Genomic DNA, 22,322 nt, shown 5'->3' with positions numbered 1-22,322 from the left:
CCTGCTCAGGGCCTAGAATCCCTGTTTCCAGTCTTCTCCTACTTTCTCATCCCATCTTTTTCTTTAACTTCAACTACTACTCAGTTTTATCCCAGGGGTGCATATTTCAACACCCTTAATGACTCCATCATGTTCGGCCTCCCTATCTATCTTAGCCAGATAAGTGCATGGCTTCCTTTCAGCTTCCTTTATCTGAAATCTCAGAAACAGAAGTCCTTTTCTGGGGTAGAAGTGGCCCCTTCAAGCACAGCTCCGTCTCTTCACCCCCATTTGCTCCAACTATCTGTAGTCTTCCTCCTCCATCTCCAATGCAACCATGTCCATAAGTCACTCCCTCAGCTTCACGTTTTCTGCAATCTTCATCCAAGTCCTCTCCTACTCTCACCTTGACTACTGCAACTCTCGCTCTGTGGCCTCCCCAGTCCCAGCTCTGCCAATCCCAGCACGTGCATATGCCCCAAACCCTCACACAGGTACAAATGAGTGCAACCACACTCATTCCCTTTCCCCTACACAGTTCCACTGGCTCCCATCTCGTTCTGACTGAAAATTACCTTCCTTGTTCTTATAACTCCCAATGGTCTGGCTCCAGCCAGCCTCACAGTCACTGCCTACTCCCTTCCCAACTCTCTCTGCCCTGGCCCGCTCCCTGTCCATCACTAATCTGGCAGCTGTATTTGCAACTCGAAGCAGAAGTGGGGAAGGATTAAAAGGCCCTAACAAGGAGAAACAGTATCTTTTATGCTGCTTGGACTCAGAGCAGCAAAAAGACTAAGCATAAGCAAAAGATCTCCAGTACCTGGTCTGGGTTAGCCCTAAAGGACATAGAGAGCTTGCTTATTATAGAAGCTTTTATTACTTTTTGAAACTTAACACTGGAACTCATTTGTATGTGTATGTGTTTAGCTGCTTTAACCTTTGTAAATAACTCTCTTATTTCCTTTTCTTAGTTAATACATCTTTAAATAGTTTATTATAGGACTGGCTGCAAGTGTTGTCTTTGGTGTGAGATCTAAGATGCAACTGACCTGGGGTAAGTGACTGGTCCTTTGGGATTGGGAATAACCTGAATATTACTAGGATCTTTGGTGGGAGGAACCATCTATCAAAGGTAAGCTTACCTTGGTGCCAAGATAGATCAGAGTTCGCAAGGGGACTGTCTCTGACTCCATGTTAAGGCTGATGTAGTGCTTGAGGAGTTCACACTTGATAATAGCTTGGTGAAATCTAAGTACAGATCTCACAACCAATTTGGGGTTTGTGCTCTGCTCCTTAACAGTCTATATGGGGGTTGGTCTCATGCTCTTGAGCCACTGCAGGACAGCTTGGCAGTGATCAGGGATCCTGTGGGAGGCAACAATCCCTCCACAGGCCTTGGGTAAAGTTTTCAAGGAAATTAAAGGCATATCCTTACTTGACGCTGCTGTTCCTTCTATCCACTGTTATGGCTCCAATCCCGATCTGTAATGAGGGTCCGCTGGGCAGGGGCTGATTCTGGAAGATCAATTCCGGGTTGAGATCCACTTCTGTTGGACTCACCATCACTTTGGCTGCAGAAAGCAAGGCAGTTTTGCCCTTGTTGTAATTCTCCAGGACCTAGTCAAAATAAGATCAGCTTTGCTCAGTGACCGTTTCTGTTCTGACTGCTGAACATCCCTCAGACAAGCAAACTTATCCCCGATTTGCTTCTTATCAGCAGCCTTTGCAAGCCTAGTGGGATCTCAAAGGCAAGGATCATACCTAGGATCACACACGCTGATATTATACAAATATTGACACTAAAGCCACACTGTCAGTATGTACTGCTGGAACCCAGCAGGGGGAAAGCAACTAGGGACCCTGCCTGTGGCAGCCCCACGATTAACGGGGCCTGGGAGACCCGGGTAAAGCTATGTGCCACTGCCTCATGACTAGGAACTGTATTTGTATCATTCTGCAGCCCTTACCCATGTGTGGTAGTAGGCACTCAGATGAGCAGTCCCATTGACTTAAATAAGGGTTGTAAAATCAGGCTCAATGACTTGAGACACGTACTGCTGTGTGACATGCAGATGCCTAATATTGCCTCTGTAGCACAGTGGAAAGATTCTGCAGAGGCTCTAGCATGTTGGGAGGTGCTGGACAACTCAGGGACCTCCACATGCGTCACTGCTGCCCCACTGAGGAAGTTGTGGTTTATTAGATTAACTTTGAATACATGAGCAGTCCTTTGGCAGAGAGAGGTAGGGTGTGGAATGGGCAGGTTCTGAAGGCAGAAACCAAGGAGCAGACAAGACTAAGGAGACAGCTGAGGCTGGGGTTCACACTGTGCTGTTTTGGAAATGCAGCACGGTCAAGTGGATAGGGCACTTAACTGGGACTCAGAAGACCCAAGTTCTATTTCCAGCTCTGCAATGAATGAGCTATGTGTCCCTGGGCCAGACTTGTCCACTCTGTGCTTCAGTTTCCCTTCCCACTCTTTGACCATCTTGTCCATTTAGACTGTAAGTTTTCTAGAGCAGGAACTGGCTCTTACTATGTGTATATACAATGCCTAGTACAATGGGCACCAATCTTGGTTGGAGCCTCTCAGTGTTACTGGAAAACACTACTATGTATAAGAGTTGTTAAAACCAGGTGCCAGCACGTGACTTTTCGACTCTCCAACAAGGATGTAGCTTTGGTTTGGAGCAGCTGAGTGGGGACTCCACCAGTTTATGCCCTCATTCAACCTCCCCATCTCCTGCCACTCCCAGAGTCTGAGACTCAGAAGCTATATTGCCGTGCTGAGTCTCCCCCTGCCCCTCCCAATACCAGAGACTCAGACGCTCAGCATTACCTTGTTGAGCCCCTCCATGACCACATAAGGGAGGTGTTCATGCAGCATTGCTGGGGAGATGATGACTTCATTAAACGCTTTATTATCGCCCCAAATTGCAAAGTAAGTGGGATCCTCCTGTTCGCAGCAACTGGAATAGAAGTCAGGGATCAAAAGAGAGGGAGCGATGGAGACATGGGAGAGCATGTGAGTCAGAGAGGGGGAAGGAGGGAGAATGTGAGAAGGAGACAGTGGGGGCCAGAGACAGAGAACAAGAGAATGGGAGGGGGGCGGTAAAAGAGAAGAGACGTTGAGTTACATATACTGCTGCCACTGCTCCCAATCCTGATGCAAGATCTCCCCTCCTTCTATCTCCTCCCCAGGACAGACACAACCATCACAGGATGGTGCTAAATAACTCCCATTTACAGACAAAGCAAGCTGTGGCTTTCCTGAAGGCTATCCTCTTGGGTCACTTTCCAAAACAGAAGTGGGCCCGCCCTGCCCCGAGCACTGGCTTGCAGCATGGCTGCAGCTCCAGCTGTACTTACCAGCACTGCTCGGCAGGGTGATTGTGCACCACATGGATGATGCGGCCAGGTGGATAGAGTGGCGTACTGGCGGACAGGGCAATAGTTAGGTCACTGGGGTGAGTCCAGAGACGGTTACTGGTCACTGAATTCCCTTCCGTCTCTTCTGGGAGCTCTGACTTGGGTATACACTTTGTGGCTCCCACGATGATTCGCCACTGTCCAAGAAGAGAGAAAGGAGAAGAATGAGGTGATGCAATGGATTGTGATGTCGAAATACAGAAAGGGACAGTGTGGAGATGAGAAAAAAAGAATGGGATAAAAAGCCAGGGGAGAAGGGGGAGCACAGTGTCATATTCCTAGGGTCACTTCACATTAGACTGTTGCTGGGTTTGGTTAAGCAGGATTGTAGGGAGCCAGGGTGGCTTCCCTCCGAACCTGAGGGTAAAGTGCCTTTCCCTCAGCCTGAGTGGGCGGGGCCAGCCCAAGCTCGCTCCACCCCCCGGAAGGGAAGGGGTGGAACAGGAAGTATAAAGGGCGGGGCCCTTAGCTCAGTTAGGGCAGCACCAGGGAGGGAGGCAGACACAGACCGTGGGCTGCTCCCTTCAGAGCCTGCTGCCACACCAGGGGAGGCCCTGGACCCGTGGAAACCTCACCTGGAGGACGGACTGGGGCTGCCAGGACTGCCTGCTGCCGAGTACCCAGAGGAACTGGAGGAGCCGGAGGGGGAGCGGGAGCTGCCAGCAGCCGAGTACCCAGAGGAGCTGGAGGAGCCTGAGCCTGAGGGGGAGCCGGAGCTGCCAGCAGCGGACTACCCCGACGCACTCACGGGACCAGAGGGATTCGGGCGAGCAATCGGGTAGGAAGTAGCCCAGGGACAGAGCTGCACAGTAGTGAGTCTATGTAGTGGGACGACCTCGCTGACCCAGTGGTGGGACCCTCGTTCTGCCACTGTCAGGGCCCTGGGCTGGAGCGCAGTGGTGTAGGGTGGGCCTGCGTTCCCCTACCCGGCAGAGCCACGCCGGGACCTTTGCCGGCGCTCCCCTGCCTGAGGGGTGCGCTACTGGCCTTTGCCGGCGCTCCCCTGCCTGAGGGGCGCGCTACTGGCCTTTGCCGGCGCTCCCCTGCCTGAGGGGCGCGCTACTGGCCTTTGCCAGCGCTCCCCTGCCTGAGGGGCGCGCTACTGGCCTTTGCCAGCGCTCCCCTGCCTGAGGGGCGCGCTACAGACTCTGGCTGGCGGCCGCCCCGCCGCTAATTCCCCGCTGACGGAGGCGTGACCCAGACCGGTAGTGACCTCGTAGCTCCCCACCGCCCCCTAGCGGGTAGGTGGGCCGACGCCGATCACAAGGATATATAACACCTTAAGAGTGTCCCAAAACAACAAAATCGGGCTTATGCCCTTGTTTGCTTTATCAGAAAACAAAGGAAAGTTAAAAGGTCTCCCCACACCCCAAGGTTTTTTTCCTGCTTGTTTTTTACCTTAGAAATAGCAAAGTCTTGTCTTCCCTGTTTTTGCTGAAGGTTTCCTTAGAGGAGCCAGACACATGGCATGGAAGTGTTATCAGCCCTGCATTGGAGGGCCAGGTATGGTGAATCTTTTACAAAGAGATATTTTCTCATACCTATTTATTAGGCATTTGAATTTAGTAGACATTAGCAACAAAAGAAAGAAAACAAAGTTCTAAAGAATCTGCATGAAAACCACTTCTCCTCTCAGTTAACCAGGTTTTGCTTCCCTGGTCCTTGTGAAATCATAATCCCAACAGTTTATATACCCACAGAACACTCCAAGACAAGCAGCATAAACAAGAGCTGAATTTCTAATGTGAAAAACAAGCAGAGAATGAACAACCCAAACAAACAAAAAAACCCTTTCAAGCATGTCACACTACACAACCACACAAAAAGACACAGAGTCCTTTTTCCCCATTTACAGATCACCTTTAAAATGCTTGATATTAAAACTGCTACTAGTGTTAATAAGGCTTCTGTTATCCCTTAGATTGGGGATGCCCAACCTACGGCCCACCAGAGCATTTCCTAAGGCCCACAGCCTGCTTCAACACAATATACTAACGGCCAATTCATTAGCATTTGTTTACATCATTTTTGTTTACACAAGTGTGTAAATAGACGATACTGTACCTAGAAACAAGCTATCTAAATATATATGAAACAAGCTGAACTTAAAATACAAATCAATATGGGTGACTTTAAATCTTATTGAAACAGGTTGAATCTGTTTGGCCCACACAAGGTTGTGCTTAGGTTTATGTGGTAATAAGGTTGAACACCACTACCGTAGAATGCTGGCATTTCCCAGTATGCTGGAAATGAATCTTTATGACATAGTATACATATAAATCCTCCATCTCCAAAGGGTTAACATAATCTACTTAACCCAAAACTGCACAACGAAATAGATACCAAGGAGCCATGGGTATAAAACTCCACACCCACTCCATTACTTAGTCCATTACTGGCTATTGCTCACTAAAGGCCAGGAAGAGCTAGAATTGGAGTGTGAGATCCTAAACAGATTCAGCTCAGGACACCACCTATTCATTCGGTCTGGTGTTTCCATGCAAATAATTGTCAAGGCTTTTAATTCCAGGTGAATTTGAATCTTCTTACCTTTGGTTTGTTACTTCTCTGGAGAACATCAAGAAGCTGCCGGCGAAATCCCTCTAGCTGTGAGAGACCAATCCTGGAAGAGAGAGAGAGAAAGGGTGTTAGCTACACCTGCACAGGTGACTACTGAGAAGTAAGCATCACAACACAGGTACCAAGGAGAGGTGGGACTGACAGAACAGAAGAGTGAGATACCACAATACAAGAGATGGTACAAAGATTTGGGAGACACCACGATACAGATGACCCACACAGAGGTGTGAGATTACACAATATAGGTAACGAAGTGTAAGAAGCCACAGATAAATTGATACGGGTATGAGATGTGACAATACAGATAACCAAGGAGATGGATACTGAGGTGACAGATGGCATGAGACGGGTAGATAGTACCTGGTGTGACGTCACAATACGAGGAACCAGGAAAATGGTTCAGAGATAAACGAGACTACAAAACAGGTAAGCCAAGGAGATGGTACAGCAGTGTAAGACACCACCATACAAATCATCAGGGAGACAATGGACAGATGAGAGATGTCATCATATAGATTACCAATAATAATAATACTCAGTACTTCAGGACGCTTTTCCTCGAGAGATCTTCAAGCATTTTACAGAAGTGGGTCAGTATCATTATCCCCATTTCAAAGATCGGGGGAGACACACCATGAATTGATGGTAGAGCTGGGAATAGAACCCAGGTCTCCTGGTCCAAAGCCCCAGCCATTAGGCCACACATCTCCAATGTGATGATAAAAAGGTGTGAGATGTCCAACTCTAAGTAACCAGGGAGAGGGTACACAGGTCTGAGATGACAAAGCACATGGAACCAGGAGACAGTACACAGGTGTGGGATGACACAATACAGATACCATGAAGATGGCAGAGATATATCAGATGTAACAATGAACATAATTGTGAAGTCAGGATATTCACCTTTTTACTCATACAGGCAACTGAGAGAGAGGGGAGGGATATGCCAATACACAGGTGTGTGATACACCAATAAAGGTGTCCAGGTAAAAGATACAGCAATACAGGTAACTAGGAAAAGAGGGACAAGTAAGAAGCACATGAGGACAGGTAAATGAGGAAACTGGAGATAGATATGATCTGGGGGGAGGGGGGTTCAGACAGGAAATGGGTGCCTTTGGTATAAAACAAGTGGATACTGAAGTGAGGAATTCAGAGATTTTTCAACTTGCCTGGGGACTAGATCTTTGCCAAGCACGACAGCAGTCACAAACTCTTTTGAGTACTCCATGGCATCCTCACTGGAAGAGAAATAGGATCCAAGAACAAGTAGGATTTCACTGGCAGAGACAAGGAGTACTTGTGGCACCTTAGAGACTAACACATTTATTAGAGCATAAGCTTTCGTGGACTACAGCCCACTTCTGCGGATGCATCAGTGGGCTGTAGTCCACGAAAGCTTATGCTCTAATAAATGTGTTAGTCTCTAAGGTGCCACAAGTACTCCTGTTCTTTTTGCGGATACAGACTAACACGGCTGCTACTCTGAAACTGGCAGAGACCGGCATTCCATGGCCAAATTGTTCTTGGCCTCTGAAGGGTCTGATTTCCAAGAGGCTGGATTTGGGGGATTGTGGTGTTGTGCAGGCCACAATTTCTGTTCCTCACGGCATCTGGGGTTTCTGTCTTGATCCACAGGTGCTAGGCTTGAAATCCACTCCCTGTGCCCCAGGCACTATTAGCCCTTGCATACACTTGGGAAAGGAAGTACTCAAATATTATGCCTCAAATTGAATCTCCCATAGTCTTCGGATGGCCAGGACACTTGAGAGAGATAGGAAGGAGAGAACATCCCATGCCCTTCGGAGACTAAGGCTACGTCCTCACTACGGGGGGGGGAGGGGGGGGCCTCCAATACGCTGAATTCGACGTATTGGAGCCGACTTACCCCGCTGTGAGGACGGCGGCAAATCGACCTCTACGGCTCCCCCGTCAACGGCGCTTACTCCTACCTCCGCTGGTGGAGTAGAAGCGTCGATTTGGGGATTGACTGTCGCATCCCGATGAGACGCGATAATTCGATCCCCGAGAGATCGATTTCTACCCGCCGATTCAGGCGGGTAGTATAGACCTGCCCTGACACTACATGGTGCTTATGGGATTAAGAACATCACTTTCTGCACCATCCCATCCCTGCTGGCCGAAGGTAAGTGAGCCAAGGCTCCCAGATCGCTGTTCATTATGCAGATTTACATCTTCATTGGCCTCTCTCTGAATCATGGCCTCAATAGCTAGAGGCCAACACTACTGACAGAAGTCAAATGACAGGGTCTATAGACGTCACTGCAAACCATGTTAGAGTGTAATGAAGATCAGAAATATGATAAGTGGAGGCACCCCCCTAGAGCTATTGGATAGTCTGAGGTTTACCAGCACACTCTAGTGATGGTTGTGTCTACAACAGCCTAATGGATTTCTGCCAGGGGAAATGCGAATAGATAAGCTACAGAGTTCCCTCAGTGACTATCCTGGGGAGTAATTCCTTTGACAGTCACTACGGAGGACACTCTGTCCAACAGATACTGTGGAGACTCCTATCATGGTAACTGTCTTGAAGGATAATGCCCAGAGTGATTACCGTAATGGGAAACGCCCCCCCCCGGGTCCTACAGAGACACAGGACTATCATCATGAATGAGTCTCTGCAGCTGCTGTAAATACCCCCTGCAATGACAGTCGTGATTGCTCAAGGGACCCCACCCCTCTCTATGTTGGTCAAGATGGGTAATTTTTTTTTTAAAACTACTATATGAGTCACCTGTTGTATATCTATCTGCAATGGACAGAGGAGCACAGCGCCCTGAATCACATAATATGCAGTGAAGGATGTGGGAAGGGAAACACTGTCTGGGCTGCCAGCCTCTTGACTGTGGCTTGCACTTGCTACTGTAAACAGGGTAAAGCTACAATATTAGCCAGGGGACTCCTGTGCCATGTGACTTCACAGATTTAGTGAGTGTCTGGGGCAGCTGTCCACCTGGCATCAAAATCAAGATCCAAAATCAAGACGGACAGAACCAGGCCTGTTGGACACAACCAACGGCAACATCAGCTTCTATAGTATATCGCCCCCCATGGCTGTAAGTTCTTTAGGGCAGGGATTGTCTCTTGCTATTTTTCAGTACAGCATCAAGCACAATGAGGCCTTGGGGTGCTATCATAGTACTAATAACACACAATAATGATCAGCTGCAACCCCCCAGTCAGGTCTCATCTTCCAACACATACCTCAGCAGCCCCCCTGGGGGAGAATATGCATAGCACTTCAGCGATGGGTACTGCGGACGCAGCAGGAAGGACAGAATGGCAGCTGTGCCTGCCCCTAGGGAATGGCCCACCACAATCAGCCCATAGTGTTTTGTTCCTCTGCCCTGCAAAACAAAGACCAGCTGAGATACTGGAAGAATTTAGGCACCTTTCTATGATGCTCCCCAGGCTTAGCAAGAGCTGACTCTCCCATGCACTAGTGCTCCAGACCGTCCCTCCTTCCACCAATGGAAATTAATTATGGCCTGGTAGGACGACACTTTCTGGAGTGGTCGTGGAATTCAGATTCCATGCTGCCTCAGTCTAGAATACATAATGACAGTTCCACCAAGCAAATCCCATTCCTGCCCCGGAAGGACCCTTCTTCTGAAGTGAAAGTGGAATTCGCTCAGTCCTAGCAGTCACATCAATAACTTAGCAGGGGCCCAACTATGCCCCATCTGACGGACGGGAGTAGGACACTTTTGTTACTACCTGTGAATTTGTCTCCTCATAACAGGGAACCCATGAGCCTGGAGACAGAATGCGGGTAACCACATCCACTACCATTCACGGAGGCAACTTGAATAATTTTCAGGACAAGGGGGACTAGTTCCAGAAACCTTTTCAGAGGGAAACCTTAAAGATATGTGCGGCGAGAATAACCACAGATGCATATCTAACAGACTGGGGTGCTCCCAATGGGTTGCACACTTGCCAGGGAAAATGGTCTACTCTGGAAAGGAGGATGAATATAAATTTGCTGGAATTGAGGGTGATCAGGAAGGCCATGGAATGTCTAGTTCCCCTCTTGACCTCGTCTAGGTTCAGAGTGACAATTATGCAATAGTAGCGTACATAAATGGCCAGGAGGAATTTCAATCTCTCCTCCAAGAATAGAGACTCTACGCGTTTTATGCTGGTGAAAAAGTGGAAGCTGCTGGTTTTGGCCACCTAAGTACAAAGCAAACACAACATTCAGGCCAAACAGCTGAGTCAACAGACTCTGTGCCTATGGAGAATGGGAAATGAATAGACAACCTCCATCAGTTCATTTTCAGGAATGAAGAACTCCACAGATCAATTTGTTTGCCTTGTTGGACTTTTCTTGTTGCAGTCACTGGGAGAGGAAGGCATGGAAAAATCGATGCATTCTCAGTTCAGCAGTCTAGTCCCCTAATGTGGGCGTTTTTTCCTTTCCCGCTCCTTGCTCACGTAGCCAGAGTACTCCTGAAAACACCAAGATCTGGCCCCACAGTCCTTAGTTTTCCTGGCTCCTAGAAATGTTAGTTTGTTCCCTTGAATTCTATCTCCCACTAAAGGTCCAATCAGATGCCAAAAACTGAGAAATTCAAACTAGTGCTTGGAACTTGGATGGCTGCATCTTCTGGAGTTTAGATATTCTCAATAGCTGGCAGACTTACTCTTGTAATAAAAAAAAATACACTTCTGAGCTTTACTATTGCATTTGGTGTCAATTCAGAAGTTGAAGCTCTAGGCATGGCCTGAATCATAAAGCTTACTAATAAAAAGCTATGTTGGCTTCATCAAACCTCTGAGTCTCAGTTCTCTGCATGACCAACAGCAGCACTAGGGGCCCCTAGGCTATATGGAAGGTCTACCATCACATCCTCAGAACTCCACATTTATCAAGTCAGGGATCAAACCTTTCCCTCCAATTAAGATGGGAAATCAAATCTGGTACTAGGACACAAAAATGGAACTATTAGAAGCAACCTCTACAATACTGCTGTTTTTCTTATCAGTTTAAAGTAGCATTCTTAAATGGCCAACGCGTCTACTAGGAGGGTAAGTGAAACTAATGCTTTGTCCATCAAAGAACCATTTCTTTAGCTTCTTTATGGTAAAGTTGTCCTTCAGACAGCACTTGACTATTTCACAAAGTTGCTTTCCCAGAGCACGTTAATGGAGACATTTCCTTATCTTCCCCGGGGCCAGATCCTACCGAGCGACACCAAATTACATCTGCTGAAGATTGGATCCATCATATTTAAAACAATCTTATCCAAAGGAAGTCAAATTAAATTACCTTGTTGTGAGATGGATGATCAAGTATTACTTAGGAACAAAACCAAGATTTGTGTGTACAATGTGCAGGAGAGAATTAAGGTATCAGAGCTTCTAATACCACTATATTCTTGCAAGTCCAGGCAGCAATTATTGAGGTCTATGGAACAGCAGGAAAATTTCCCTCTCATGAGTAAGAGCTCACTTAATAAGGCCAATTTCCACTTTCTGGGGTGAAAGGAATAGAGCATCATATTAAGAAATCATCAGAGTAGTGACCTGTGCATCCCTCCATCCATTTACCACACATTACAAGGTGGACATCTCATTGGGGCATTTGGCTATCAAGTCCTACAATCTGCCATGCTTCTTTGATCCCTCTTTTCCTTCTTCCTCTCCTTTTTGGTTTCTAGATTGCTTGCTAAATCCCAATAGTCCATCTTCAGATCAAGGCCTTCTTTGGACACGAGAACAGGGCAATCTTCTCATAGCAGGGAATCTGACAGTCCAGAGAAGCCCTCCCTTAGCTAAAAGTGTGGTATAATTTACATTCACTTTGGAGGGCAACATTCTGGAGTTGTGGTATGGTCTTCTTCATGGTACAGGAAGATCAGCTCATGCAAAAAGTATATATCTGAGCTATCCAGATGAATGCTAGTGGCCATTGCTCCCCAGTAGTCTCTCTCTAAACTAATGGATTCCATGGGCAAGAGATTTTAGTCTTATTGATATGTTTCTCTGCTCAGTGTCACTATAGAATGACTTCCTGTTTTTATTTAGCCTTGCCTCAAGAATGAGCTCTGGAGCTATGCAGGACTGGTGTGGAGAACCCTTCAAAACAGGGAGCATGGAGGAAACAAGGACATTGCAGTAACAGGTAACAAGTTGGCGCTCTGATGACTAGGATCAGCAGGAATCAGAAGAAAGCTTTGAGTGCCTGGGACCAATTCTACTACAGCTGTTTCAGGGAAGTGTGGATGGAGGGACAATACCAGTGGCACAGGAGAATCCTATCTCCTAAACACTCTGCATGGGGCACAAGAAAGCAAGGACTCACCAAGTCACGTCCGAAGGCTTGAGAAAGCACCATCTCCTGCTCCAATTTCTTCTTGATGTACTCAGCAGACAACACCATTCCCTGAGGGCAGACACCAAGAAGCATAGACCAAAATGTGATCATTAGCATATCAGCACAGTCTCAACACACACAGGCCAGCAAATTACTGAAAGGAGTTAGTGAGCTTTCCAGCTAAGGCTCTGGACTGCACCCAAGGGGTGATGGGGGAAGTACTGACTCACCCTTTCATTTCATTTGGAGAGGAATTAATTGGGGTATCAGCAGGTATGTGTCTAGTTAGCAGGGTAGTGGACTGCTATACAGTAGCAGAAGTAGTAAATATTTATATTATGGTAGTACCAGTAGCGTAGCTGGGGGGGGAGCGAGGCAGCAACCGCTCCCCCACTGAGCACAAGTGGCGCCTTGTCAATTTCTTGGTGCCTTTTTTTTTTACTCACCCGAAGGGAACAGGGGGAGCAATCAAAAAAAAAAAAGACGCCATCTGCTGCGGCACTTTTACTCACCCAGCGAAGCTCCGGGTCTTTGGCGGTACGTCGGCGGCGGGACCTTCTCTCACTCTGCGGGTCTTCGGCGGCATTTCGGCGGCAGGTCCTTCAGTGCCGCCAAAGACACCCAGAGCGAGTGAAGGGCCCACTGCCGAAGACCCGGAGCGCCGCCGGGTGAGTAAAAGCGCCGCAGCGGGTGGCGCCTTTTTTTTTTATTGCTCCCCCTGTTCCCTCCACCTGGCTACGCCACTGGGTAGCACCCAGAAGCTCCGGACAGGACTAGGGCCCACTGTCATTCTGAAGTATGAACCCAACATATCTTTGAAAGTTTTCTGACACTTGGAACATTAGGCCATCTATCTTTGGTATTTACATCACACAGGAAGTCTCTGGCAGAGCAGCGAATTGAACCCGGATCTCCTGAGTGCTAGCACTTTAACCATGTTCCTCTCTAATTTCAATCTGTAAATAAAAATGTTAACTATTCTAACAAATTAACAGGAAAATAATGAGAACATCAAGGTTCTTGTTATGCTCACTAGCAACAGAGAGTGAGAAAATTGTCTAGAAGCCCAGATGGGAAGAGGAATGGGGCCACTGGTGAATGGATACTGAAGACATTGGAGTGGGTTTGTAGTTGTAAACTATTTGGGGGACTTTAGTTGGGTAGAATCTAGAAACTTCTGGAAGGTGGCTGGGGACCTGATAACACAGTTCTATAGAAAGCTGGCCAGCTCATCTTATTTGTCTGCCTTCAGTCTACACAGTGTTGAGAAACATGGCTGTTTCTCATTCTATCCATAGTAAATATTGAGGCTGCTGATCCATACTGCAACAGATGATTAGTCTTTAGTGATCAGCTAACACGATGTATGACTGTGATGGGGTATACAAACCTCACATGCGATGGAAGGGATTGAAGGAGTATCCTGGGCCCAGCTAGCCCCCCACTCCAACCCAAGAGCATGGAGACACAGGTTAAAAAGGGAGCAACCCATCTCAGAAGGGAGAGGCTGGGAAGGAGTGCAGACCTACCCAGAAGGCTCCTGCCAAAAGGAGCTGGAGAAGTCTCCCAGAGGAGACAAGACCATATGCAGAGCCCAGCCGGGGCCAGCAGGTTTTGGTTTCCTTCTTTTTTCTTCTTATCTGAGACCAGAAGCAGTGGTAGGAAGCAACCCAGGGAAGGTAGCTCAGAGGGCCCCCCTCAGAGGCCAAATGCTGCTAACCTTCCTAGGGCCCTGGGTCGGAGCCCGGTGGAGTGGGCAGGCCCAGGCTCCCCTACCACTGCCCCCGCAACGAGCAGACACTTACCACTAGGCTCCTGTGCCCCCAGAGGACCCTATTACAATTAATCACTTGACTCAATCTGTCTAAAGGTGAAGAATATGATAGGAAACAAGGGATTGGATGGGTTGAAATAACTAAAACAGCTCTAAAGTAAAAAATTAACATTGTCAAGTTTTGTCCATTAAGATATAAGGGATCCATGCGCATCACAAAAATGGGCAGCAACTTGGGTTTCTTCACATTTTTCAAGATCAAATGTGTCACTGAACTGAATGAAACTGGTATTGAAGGTGAAGAGCAGATGAGTCTGTGAACCCACAAATGAGACATCTGTGATGCTAATATCATCATCAAAAAGTAGCTATCAGGATCTTTTAAGTCTCTGTTCCAGGCCTTCTGACAGCTCTTCAATTTCAGCCTTATTCACGAACAGTCCCTGTTCATCTTTAACTTCAATGGGAATGTCTGAAAATCAGGTCACTTATTTAGATAATTAACATGGATTTTAGGCTCCTATTTTTGAAAATCCTGACCTGATTCCATGATGATATGATACTACTGGATTGAATTAGTCAGCCTTATAGATATATTCTTGATACTGATAGTCTAATGCACACTGTCCTTTTAATGTTATGGAACCATAGTCATAGCTTCATCATTGTCATTACAGCTGCATTTAGTTTTCCTGTTAAACTGGGATATCATTCTGGGATATCACTAAGGCAGGGGTCGGCAACCTACGGCACGCGTGCCAAACACGATTTTGAGTGGCATGCAGCTCCCTGCCGCGGTCCCGGCCCCCAGCCCCACTCAGCCCCCCTGCCCACTGCTCTCCCCTGCGGGGGCAGGAGACAGAAGCTTGGTTCTGTGGCAACCAAGCTTCCCCCCTCCCCCGCTTCTTCCCCCAGCGTGGTGCTTTCCTGCCCCTCCTCCTCTCTGTCCCTGCGCCAATCAGCTGATGGCCCCAGTGAGGGGGAGGGGGAAGAACAGCAGCATGCATACAGCTCCGTAGAGAAGGCAGAGAGAGGTAGGGACGGAGCCTGGGGGAAGGGGGTGGAACAGGACATATCCCTTCAAGCCCCCTATCATGAGCCGCTCAGGCAGGGGGCTGGGAGCACACCCAGCCTTCTGCCCTGCACCCCCCCACACACCCCCAGCCCTCTGCCCTGATCCTTGAACCCCCCCACACCCAGCCCTCTGCCCTGATCCCTGAACCCCCCAACACACACCCCAGCCTTCTGCCCTGAACCCCCTCCCCCAGCCCTTTGCCCTGACCCCTGAAACACCCCCCCCCCCCCCCCCCCAGGTCTGGGGTCCCAACCATAGGCCCTGCTCAGCCCGCTGCCAGCCTAGGTGAACAGAACCCCAGGCTGGCAGCAAGCTGAGCAGGCTGGTGGCGTAAGATCAGCATTTTAATTTAGTTTTAAATGACGCTTCTTAAACATTTTGAAAACCTTGTTTACTTTACATACAATAGTTTAGTTACATAATATAGATTTATAGAAAGAGACCTTCTAAAAATGTTAAAATGTATTACCGGCACGCGAAACCTTAAATAAGAGTGAATAAATGAAGATTCGACACACCACTTCTGAAAGGTTGCCGACCCCTGCTGTAAGGTATGAAGGAATAAAAAATGGGGCCTAATTTAAAAACTGGCACATCACTGGTAGGGGGCAGAGAGGAGAATTTGGGGAGTTACAAGAAAATATTTTGTACTGTTCTGTAGTTCTAAGGAGTTAAAAATGACTCCTTTTTGAAATCTGGGTAGTCTAATATTACTTTGGATCCCTCTAGCTTGGGGTGGGCAAACTACAGCCCACAGGCCACATCCGGCCCAGGGGACCATCCTGCCCGGCCCCCGAGCTCCTGGCCCAGGAGGTAGCCCCCAGCCCCTCCCCTGCTGTCCACCCTCCCCCCGCAGCCTCAGCTCGCTCCGCTGCCGGCACAGCGCTCTGGGCGGTGGGGCTGTGAGCTCCTGGGGCAGCGCAGCTGCAGAGCCCGGCCTGATCCGGTGCTCTGTGCTGCGTGGTGGCGGTGGCAGCAGCATGGCCCAGCTCCAGCCACCGGTGCTCCAGACAGCGTGGTAAGGGGGCAGGAAGCAGGGGGGATTGGATAGAGGGCAGGGGAGTTTGGGGTAGTGGGTGGGGGCAGGGGGGGAACAGGGGGTTGAATGGGGGCAGGGGACAGTCAGGAAGGAGGGGGGGCGGCAGGGGGCAGTCAGGGGCAGGGGTTCTGTGGGCAGTCAGGGGAAAGGGAGAAGGGGTGGTTGGATGGGGCAGGAGTCCCAGGGGGACCGTCAGGGAACTGGGGGAGTTGGATGGGGCAGGAGTCTGGGGGGGGGGGGGGGGGACAGATAGGAGGAGGGATTGGATGGAGTGGGTCCGGGGGCAGTCGGGGGACAGATAGGAGGTGGGGGCCGGGCCACCCGTAACTGGCCCTCCATACGATTTATGAAACCCGATGCGGCCGTCAAGCCAAAAAGTTTGCCCGCCCCTGCTCTAGCTCAAAACCCCTTCACATTTTCCACATCGGTAAATATCTCTGAAAATCCATTCATAGGCTCTACTTGAAGAAGGCAGGTTGTAATTAATTGTTATTAGGAACTGTTGTATTTAGCTGATATAGTTAAACGAGCATGATATTTGTCATGGCCATAACTTTTAAGGCTTTTTGTTACAAGTCATGGTCCCTGTCACCCAGGCTAGCTTGCTACCAGGGAAGATTCCTCCGTTACCTTATTATTTTATTTCTTCTTTAGCAATTTGGCTCGAGATATGTTCATTGCACTGGACCATGAAAGAATAACCTGAGTTTTAAGAAGACAAGATGGGTGATGTAATATCTTTTATTGGACCAACTTCTGTTGGTGAGAGAGACAAGGAGCTCTTTTATGGTTCGAAAGCTTGTCTCTATCACCAACAGAAGCTGGTCCAATAAAAGATATTACCTCACCATCTTGTCTTTCTAATATCCTGGGACCAATATGACTACAACTAGATTGACTTTTAAGGGCATTTTGCTCAATATAATGTAACCCTATGACTTTTTTTAAATTACTTTTCCCATAGACTTGTGATTTTACCCTACTTTTTCAATGATAACCAGCCAACCTTGAATATAGATATAGTCAAAGCCCCAGCAATAGCTCAGGTCATTCTTAACTAATGTAACTATGACAACAGATGTGACTCAACCACTCCCTTCCTATTGTAGTTGTAATGAATCGGTGGTAAGGTCAGCACAAACCTGTCAAGAGTTTCCAATTGTAGATCACATGATAAACTGTACATGAAACAGAACAGTAAACTGGCTCAGCAAATGGAGGTGGATTATTCCTGTTACTTGTGTATGTGTGAAAAAGTAATCAACCCAAGAAAACAAAACAACTTATGGTAAGTCCCAACACTGCCATATATTTTTGTCCAAAATACATGTGAGTATGAGTGAAGCACTTCATTTATTTTCACTTTAACTTTTGATTTTTATACAATATATTAAAAATGTATCAAGAGACATACAAAATATTATCCTTTTTAGTCTTTCTTGGGAGCCAATAGCATTTAATTATCTAGTAATTCATATTAATAACAGTCAGGACCGCCAACAGAAATTCTGAGCCCAGGGACAGGGCCTTCCCTGAGGGGGCGGGGCCTGGGGCGGAAGTGACAAATCCGTCACTTCCAGGACTGCCAGTGCTGGCCAATCACATCGGCTTGCGGGGCCCGGAGCGGTCTCGCATGTTTAGGAGCCCTGCGGCCCACCTGGGTGATTTAAAAGGGCCTGAGGCTCCCGGACGCCACCACCGCAACTGTGGCAGCAGCTGGGGGCCCCTGGGCAATTGCTGCCTTTCCGCTCCCCCGCCCCCTCCCTCAGCAGGCCTGATAACAGTATTTTAAAATATAGTTGTATTTGTCTTTGCTATTTATTAATAGGTGATATCTAAGATATGAAAATATAGTCAAACTATTTTATAATTATAATTTGATTTTATAAAATAAAAAAACAAACTAAACTTCTTTTACTTGTATTTGAAGTTGTGAAGCCATTAATCAAAGAACAGCAAAGAAATTTTTAATTAAAAGGCCAAACAAATACAAAAAGAAAACAGCAAATGCTCTGATAAAATATGAAATAAAATCAGACATATTTATGCAAATATTCTAAAAAGATCAGTCAAGAGAAAATGTTTACCTCTAACATGGATTTTAGATTTGCACAATAGATAATAAGATACTTGTAACTTAGATTTTCAGTTTATTAATGTCATTTTCATTTGGATTTAAATTTTATCTTTTTTATTTCATAAAAATTGTTTACAATTATTATTATACTACATAATTTTGAACAAAATGCATTAGTTCAACAGCATGAGATGTTAGTGCTAACTCCTTTTGATAAGCATAATATTTTGTAAATGGAACAAGCAGCATAGATTTTAAATTTCCGAATGCCAATTATATGACAAAAACATTACCTCATTTATTTCTGAATAATAGTTTGTTATGCTGATTAATTTTTGTTACTTCAGAAGCTTAAAACACAGCATTCACATTTACAAGAGCAAGAATGCAAGCTTGGTTTCAACAATATGACCCCATTCTGCAAGTCTATCCATAGATATAATCCTTAACCAAACACAGAGTCCCAGTGACACCAGCTACAGTATGCATGTGAATAAGAACTACCTGCATGAGCAAGGCTTCCAGGATCAGGATCTTAGACCTCTATCCAGCCAAGGACTTAAGCATTTGCTTAGCGTTAAGCATGGGATTAGTCCCTTTGACTAAGATACTCATGTACTTAAAATTAAGCACATGCTTTAAATTTAGCACTTTGCTGTATTGGGGTCGAAGGTGTTCTCTGTACTAACTAAATCGATTTAATTACACCAGGCCAGATCTCTAAAATAGACATGCTGCATCAATTTTGTTACATCAATGTAAGTTTTCTCAATAGAGACGAGGCTCTGGTGTGGGTCAGTGACCATCTGCCTTGCAACACTGAGACTGTTACACTCTGTCAGGGCTAAATTTATATTTCTTTCAACTGAGCTTTTCAGAATTTGCTGTCAGTGAGTTGTTTTCCACCTTAACAGATTCCTTTTATTAAAGTGGTATTTTTATTAATTGTGTATCTTTCTTTTCTTTGATTAATGGCACAGTGACTTTAAAAGGTTTTGGGGGTTTTAATAATGCCACTTGGCCATGATATAGCCCCCTTTTTAATTCAAGGCTCTCAAATAATTAATAATTAATGAATCTTACAACATTTTGGGGGAGAGGGGTTGGGATTACATTGTAAACTTAGAAGGCCAAAATAAGCAGCATTTTCTGAGTACCTTGTGTCCCAGCCAGGTTCCATGGTGACCTTCAACTGGGAGGCGCTCTGCATCCCCCGTCAGGTCAGTCAGGGCATCCTGGAGGGAGAGAATCCAACACAGTTCAGAGAGTGAGAGAAAAGAGAGACAGCAAGAGTGTGAAATGAGCTCTCTGCTTGTACCGAAGGAGATTCCCAAGGACGAAGCATAAGCTGGTGCACGCTGGTGAGGGTGAGCGCCAGGGGACTCCCATCACAGAGCACACATACCTTTGGAGACAGGGTTCCTCGGATGCTGATGACCACCTTCTTCTTCTCATGGTCCACAGCCACATAGAAAGGAGTTTCATAGACCTGGGGAAAATGCATTACTCTGTTAAAACCTTCAGCCCCACCTAGCTGTGATTTCCCTCCCCTCCCCTCCCCCCTCCCCCCCTCTCTCTCTCACACACACACACACACACACACACACACACCTTTTCCCTCCCAGCTAGAGGGAAGCAGACCACCTGCATGACAGATCTCCCCTCTGGACTGTTCAAGGTCAGCAGTAACATAAAGACTTGTATACACGTGGTGCAGTCAGTCCAGAGGGGGATCTCCAGTGCTGGGGGAATGGCTTAGGGACCTTCCAGCCATGCTAGAGAGCACATAGCTCTCATGGGGAAGTGGCTGGGGAACATGTCCAGAGTACAGCAGTTGCCATAGAGTCTCCTTACCGCATCATGACAGGAGGTGTAGACAATGTCCACTGAAGTCATATTCTCATCTAGGAAGTGGCGACGGATAGCAATGGCGTTGCAACCGCAGCAGTTATCCTCCTCAATGGTGACACTAGGGGCATAGCGAGGCCGTGAGGGGCAGAGACAGCAACATCTGCAGAGAAAAAGAACTACTCTGAGGAAAAAGGAAAGGTGGGGAGAAGTGGGGCTTTGGGAAGAGGGGAGGCCAAGCAGGAGAGGCACTGAGTCAAGAAAGGGAAACAGGGAGATACTATGTGGGTTTGAGAGACTCTGCATGCGAGTCTCTGGCCATTGTTTTTTATGCACTGGTGCCATGAAGCTGGAGCATAGACAAGAAGGCACAGGCATTTTTACCACCTAACTGTGACCTGAGTAAGTTTAGATGCCATGGCAGTAAAAATGCCTGTGCCCGCCTATGCTATAGGTGGAGCTGCACCCATGCCAAAAAATGCTTAGTTTTTCCCAGAGTAGACACACCCTCTTTTTCAGTGTCACCATGTAAAATCATGAGGGGGTGCAATGTTCCTTGCGGACACCAGGAGGAGCAACAGTGCAACTAATGTCGGAAGAATCAATGTGACTGTGGGATCTTTGAAAGCTCCACAGCTTTGAATGACTGGAGGGATGCTATACCTTTGTTACTGCAGTCCCAGATGTCTTGTAACAGACAAAGAGGCCATCCCTCAGTCAGGTCTATGTCCGTAAAAAACAAAGCAGTTCTGGAGGCTAACCACCAAACCTAACCACCAAAAGGACTTGAAAAATGTCTTTCCCTACACCTCATGCACAGATGATTGAAAAGTGGACAGACTCTTATTACAAATGTTCCTAAAAATCAAAACAGCTTCTGGACTGAGACTGTGCCTGAGAAGCGTAGCTCTTCCCCCGCCCACCCCCGTCCCCCGCGCTCCCCCCCCACCAAAGAAAGTAATGAGAAAGTTCCAAGCAACTGAAAATATAAAATGTTTAAAATGAAAGTGCTACCTCACTTTAAGTGAAGTGCTGCTACCTGGAGGTGACCATGCTACTCCTGGCGTCAGAAATAAATCCCAGACACCAAGGAGCACAGATCCTGGCCAAATCTCATTGACGCCAAATGTCAGCTCCTTGCATTTCTGTGCTTCCCAGAGCTATGAGATGGCAATTCTGACTCAGTGAATATTGTCTTAATCAATTCCCCATGCTGGTTGTTTGAAGCACACAGGTCTGGCAAGGTCTTTAGCATGTTAGAGAGGGCATACTGAGACACAGTCTGGATTATTTAATAGGGAGGACAGATGAACAGTGGGGAATAAGGGTCTGAAAAGAAAGAGCAGGAAGGGATGGGGAAAGTAATTGAGAAGAAGAGAGGGAATGGAGACTGAGAGGAGAAAGAAAGAAAGAAAGATGAGGAGAAGAGAAATGGAAAGAAAGGGGAGATGGATAAAGAAAAGGAAAAAGAAGGGAAAAATTAAAAAGGGGAGAGAGGAGCAAAATGGGGAGAGAAAATGAAAGTGAAGGCAGGCCACTCACGAGCAGGATCTGGCCAGGCGACAGAGTCCACAGGTGGGCTTCCTCATCAGGTACATGGGCCAGCCATAGGCAGCCAGGGCAAACAGCATATAATAACAGACCTCTTTGTACCGCAGCATCTCTTGCTGAAAGAGACAAGAGAGATTAAGTGCCCTTCATATTCTCTTTGGTGGCGCTTGCCTCACCTTGCATCCCTTATCCAGCGCTCTCCCCACCAAGAACTCCCTAATATGTGTTAGAGACGTGCATCCTTGTTTCCTATTGGTGTCTGCATATTACGTCAGCCCTCCCTATCCCCACCACCAGAGCAGCTACAAACCTCGGAGTAGATCACCAGTTGCCTTGTGGAGGGCACATTGGTTATCCTGGGCCAGATCCTCCACTGGAGTAAATCAACAAAGCTACGGCAATTAACACCAGCTGAGGCTCTCACCCATAAATGTTTAATAACGTTTAGAATTAGATCTAAAGATCTTCCTTCAGCACATCAGCAAACTATCAAACATTTGCAAGGGAAGCCATTCCACAGTGGTCTTAGCTCTATTACACTGAGGAGATCCCAGTCCACACAAAACCCAGAGTGCCCTGCACTGCCCTATTTGAGGAGAGGAGACACTAGATTACTACTTGTCA

The 22,322-nt window shown here is 47.1% G+C and overlaps 1 protein-coding gene across 4 annotated transcripts in view; it reads right to left on the bottom strand.

The window, feature by feature from the left end:
* Nucleotides 1-22,322, bottom strand: part of DAGLA (diacylglycerol lipase alpha) — a 72,697-nt gene that overhangs the window by 3,715 nt on the left and 46,660 nt on the right. For 3 of the 4 annotated variants that reach the window (XM_054026578.1, XM_054026581.1, XM_054026580.1), the window contains 10 exons: nt 21,690-21,814; nt 20,154-20,310; nt 19,705-19,788; nt 19,457-19,534; nt 12,323-12,403; nt 9,220-9,362; nt 5,962-6,034; nt 3,349-3,545; nt 2,819-2,948; nt 1,415-1,596 (listed from right to left, as the gene is read on the bottom strand). In XM_054026578.1, the coding sequence (XP_053882553.1) occupies nt 1,415-1,596; nt 2,819-2,948; nt 3,349-3,545; nt 5,962-6,034; nt 9,220-9,362; nt 12,323-12,403; nt 19,457-19,534; nt 19,705-19,788; nt 20,154-20,310; nt 21,690-21,814 (1,250 nt within the window). Of the gene's footprint in view, nt 1-1,414; nt 1,597-2,818; nt 2,949-3,348; nt 3,546-5,961; nt 6,035-7,163; nt 7,233-9,219; nt 9,363-12,322; nt 12,404-19,456; nt 19,535-19,704; nt 19,789-20,153; nt 20,311-21,689; nt 21,815-22,322 lie in introns of all 4 variants that reach the window. The other variant, XM_054026582.1, reaches the window with a different exon arrangement.

This window comes from Malaclemys terrapin, chromosome 4, assembly GCF_027887155.1.
Source record: "Malaclemys terrapin pileata isolate rMalTer1 chromosome 4, rMalTer1.hap1, whole genome shotgun sequence".
NCBI lineage: Eukaryota > Metazoa > Chordata > Testudines > Emydidae > Malaclemys > Malaclemys terrapin.
Note: the sequence above shows the minus strand (reverse complement) of the source record. Positions and strands in the feature narration are given on the sequence as shown.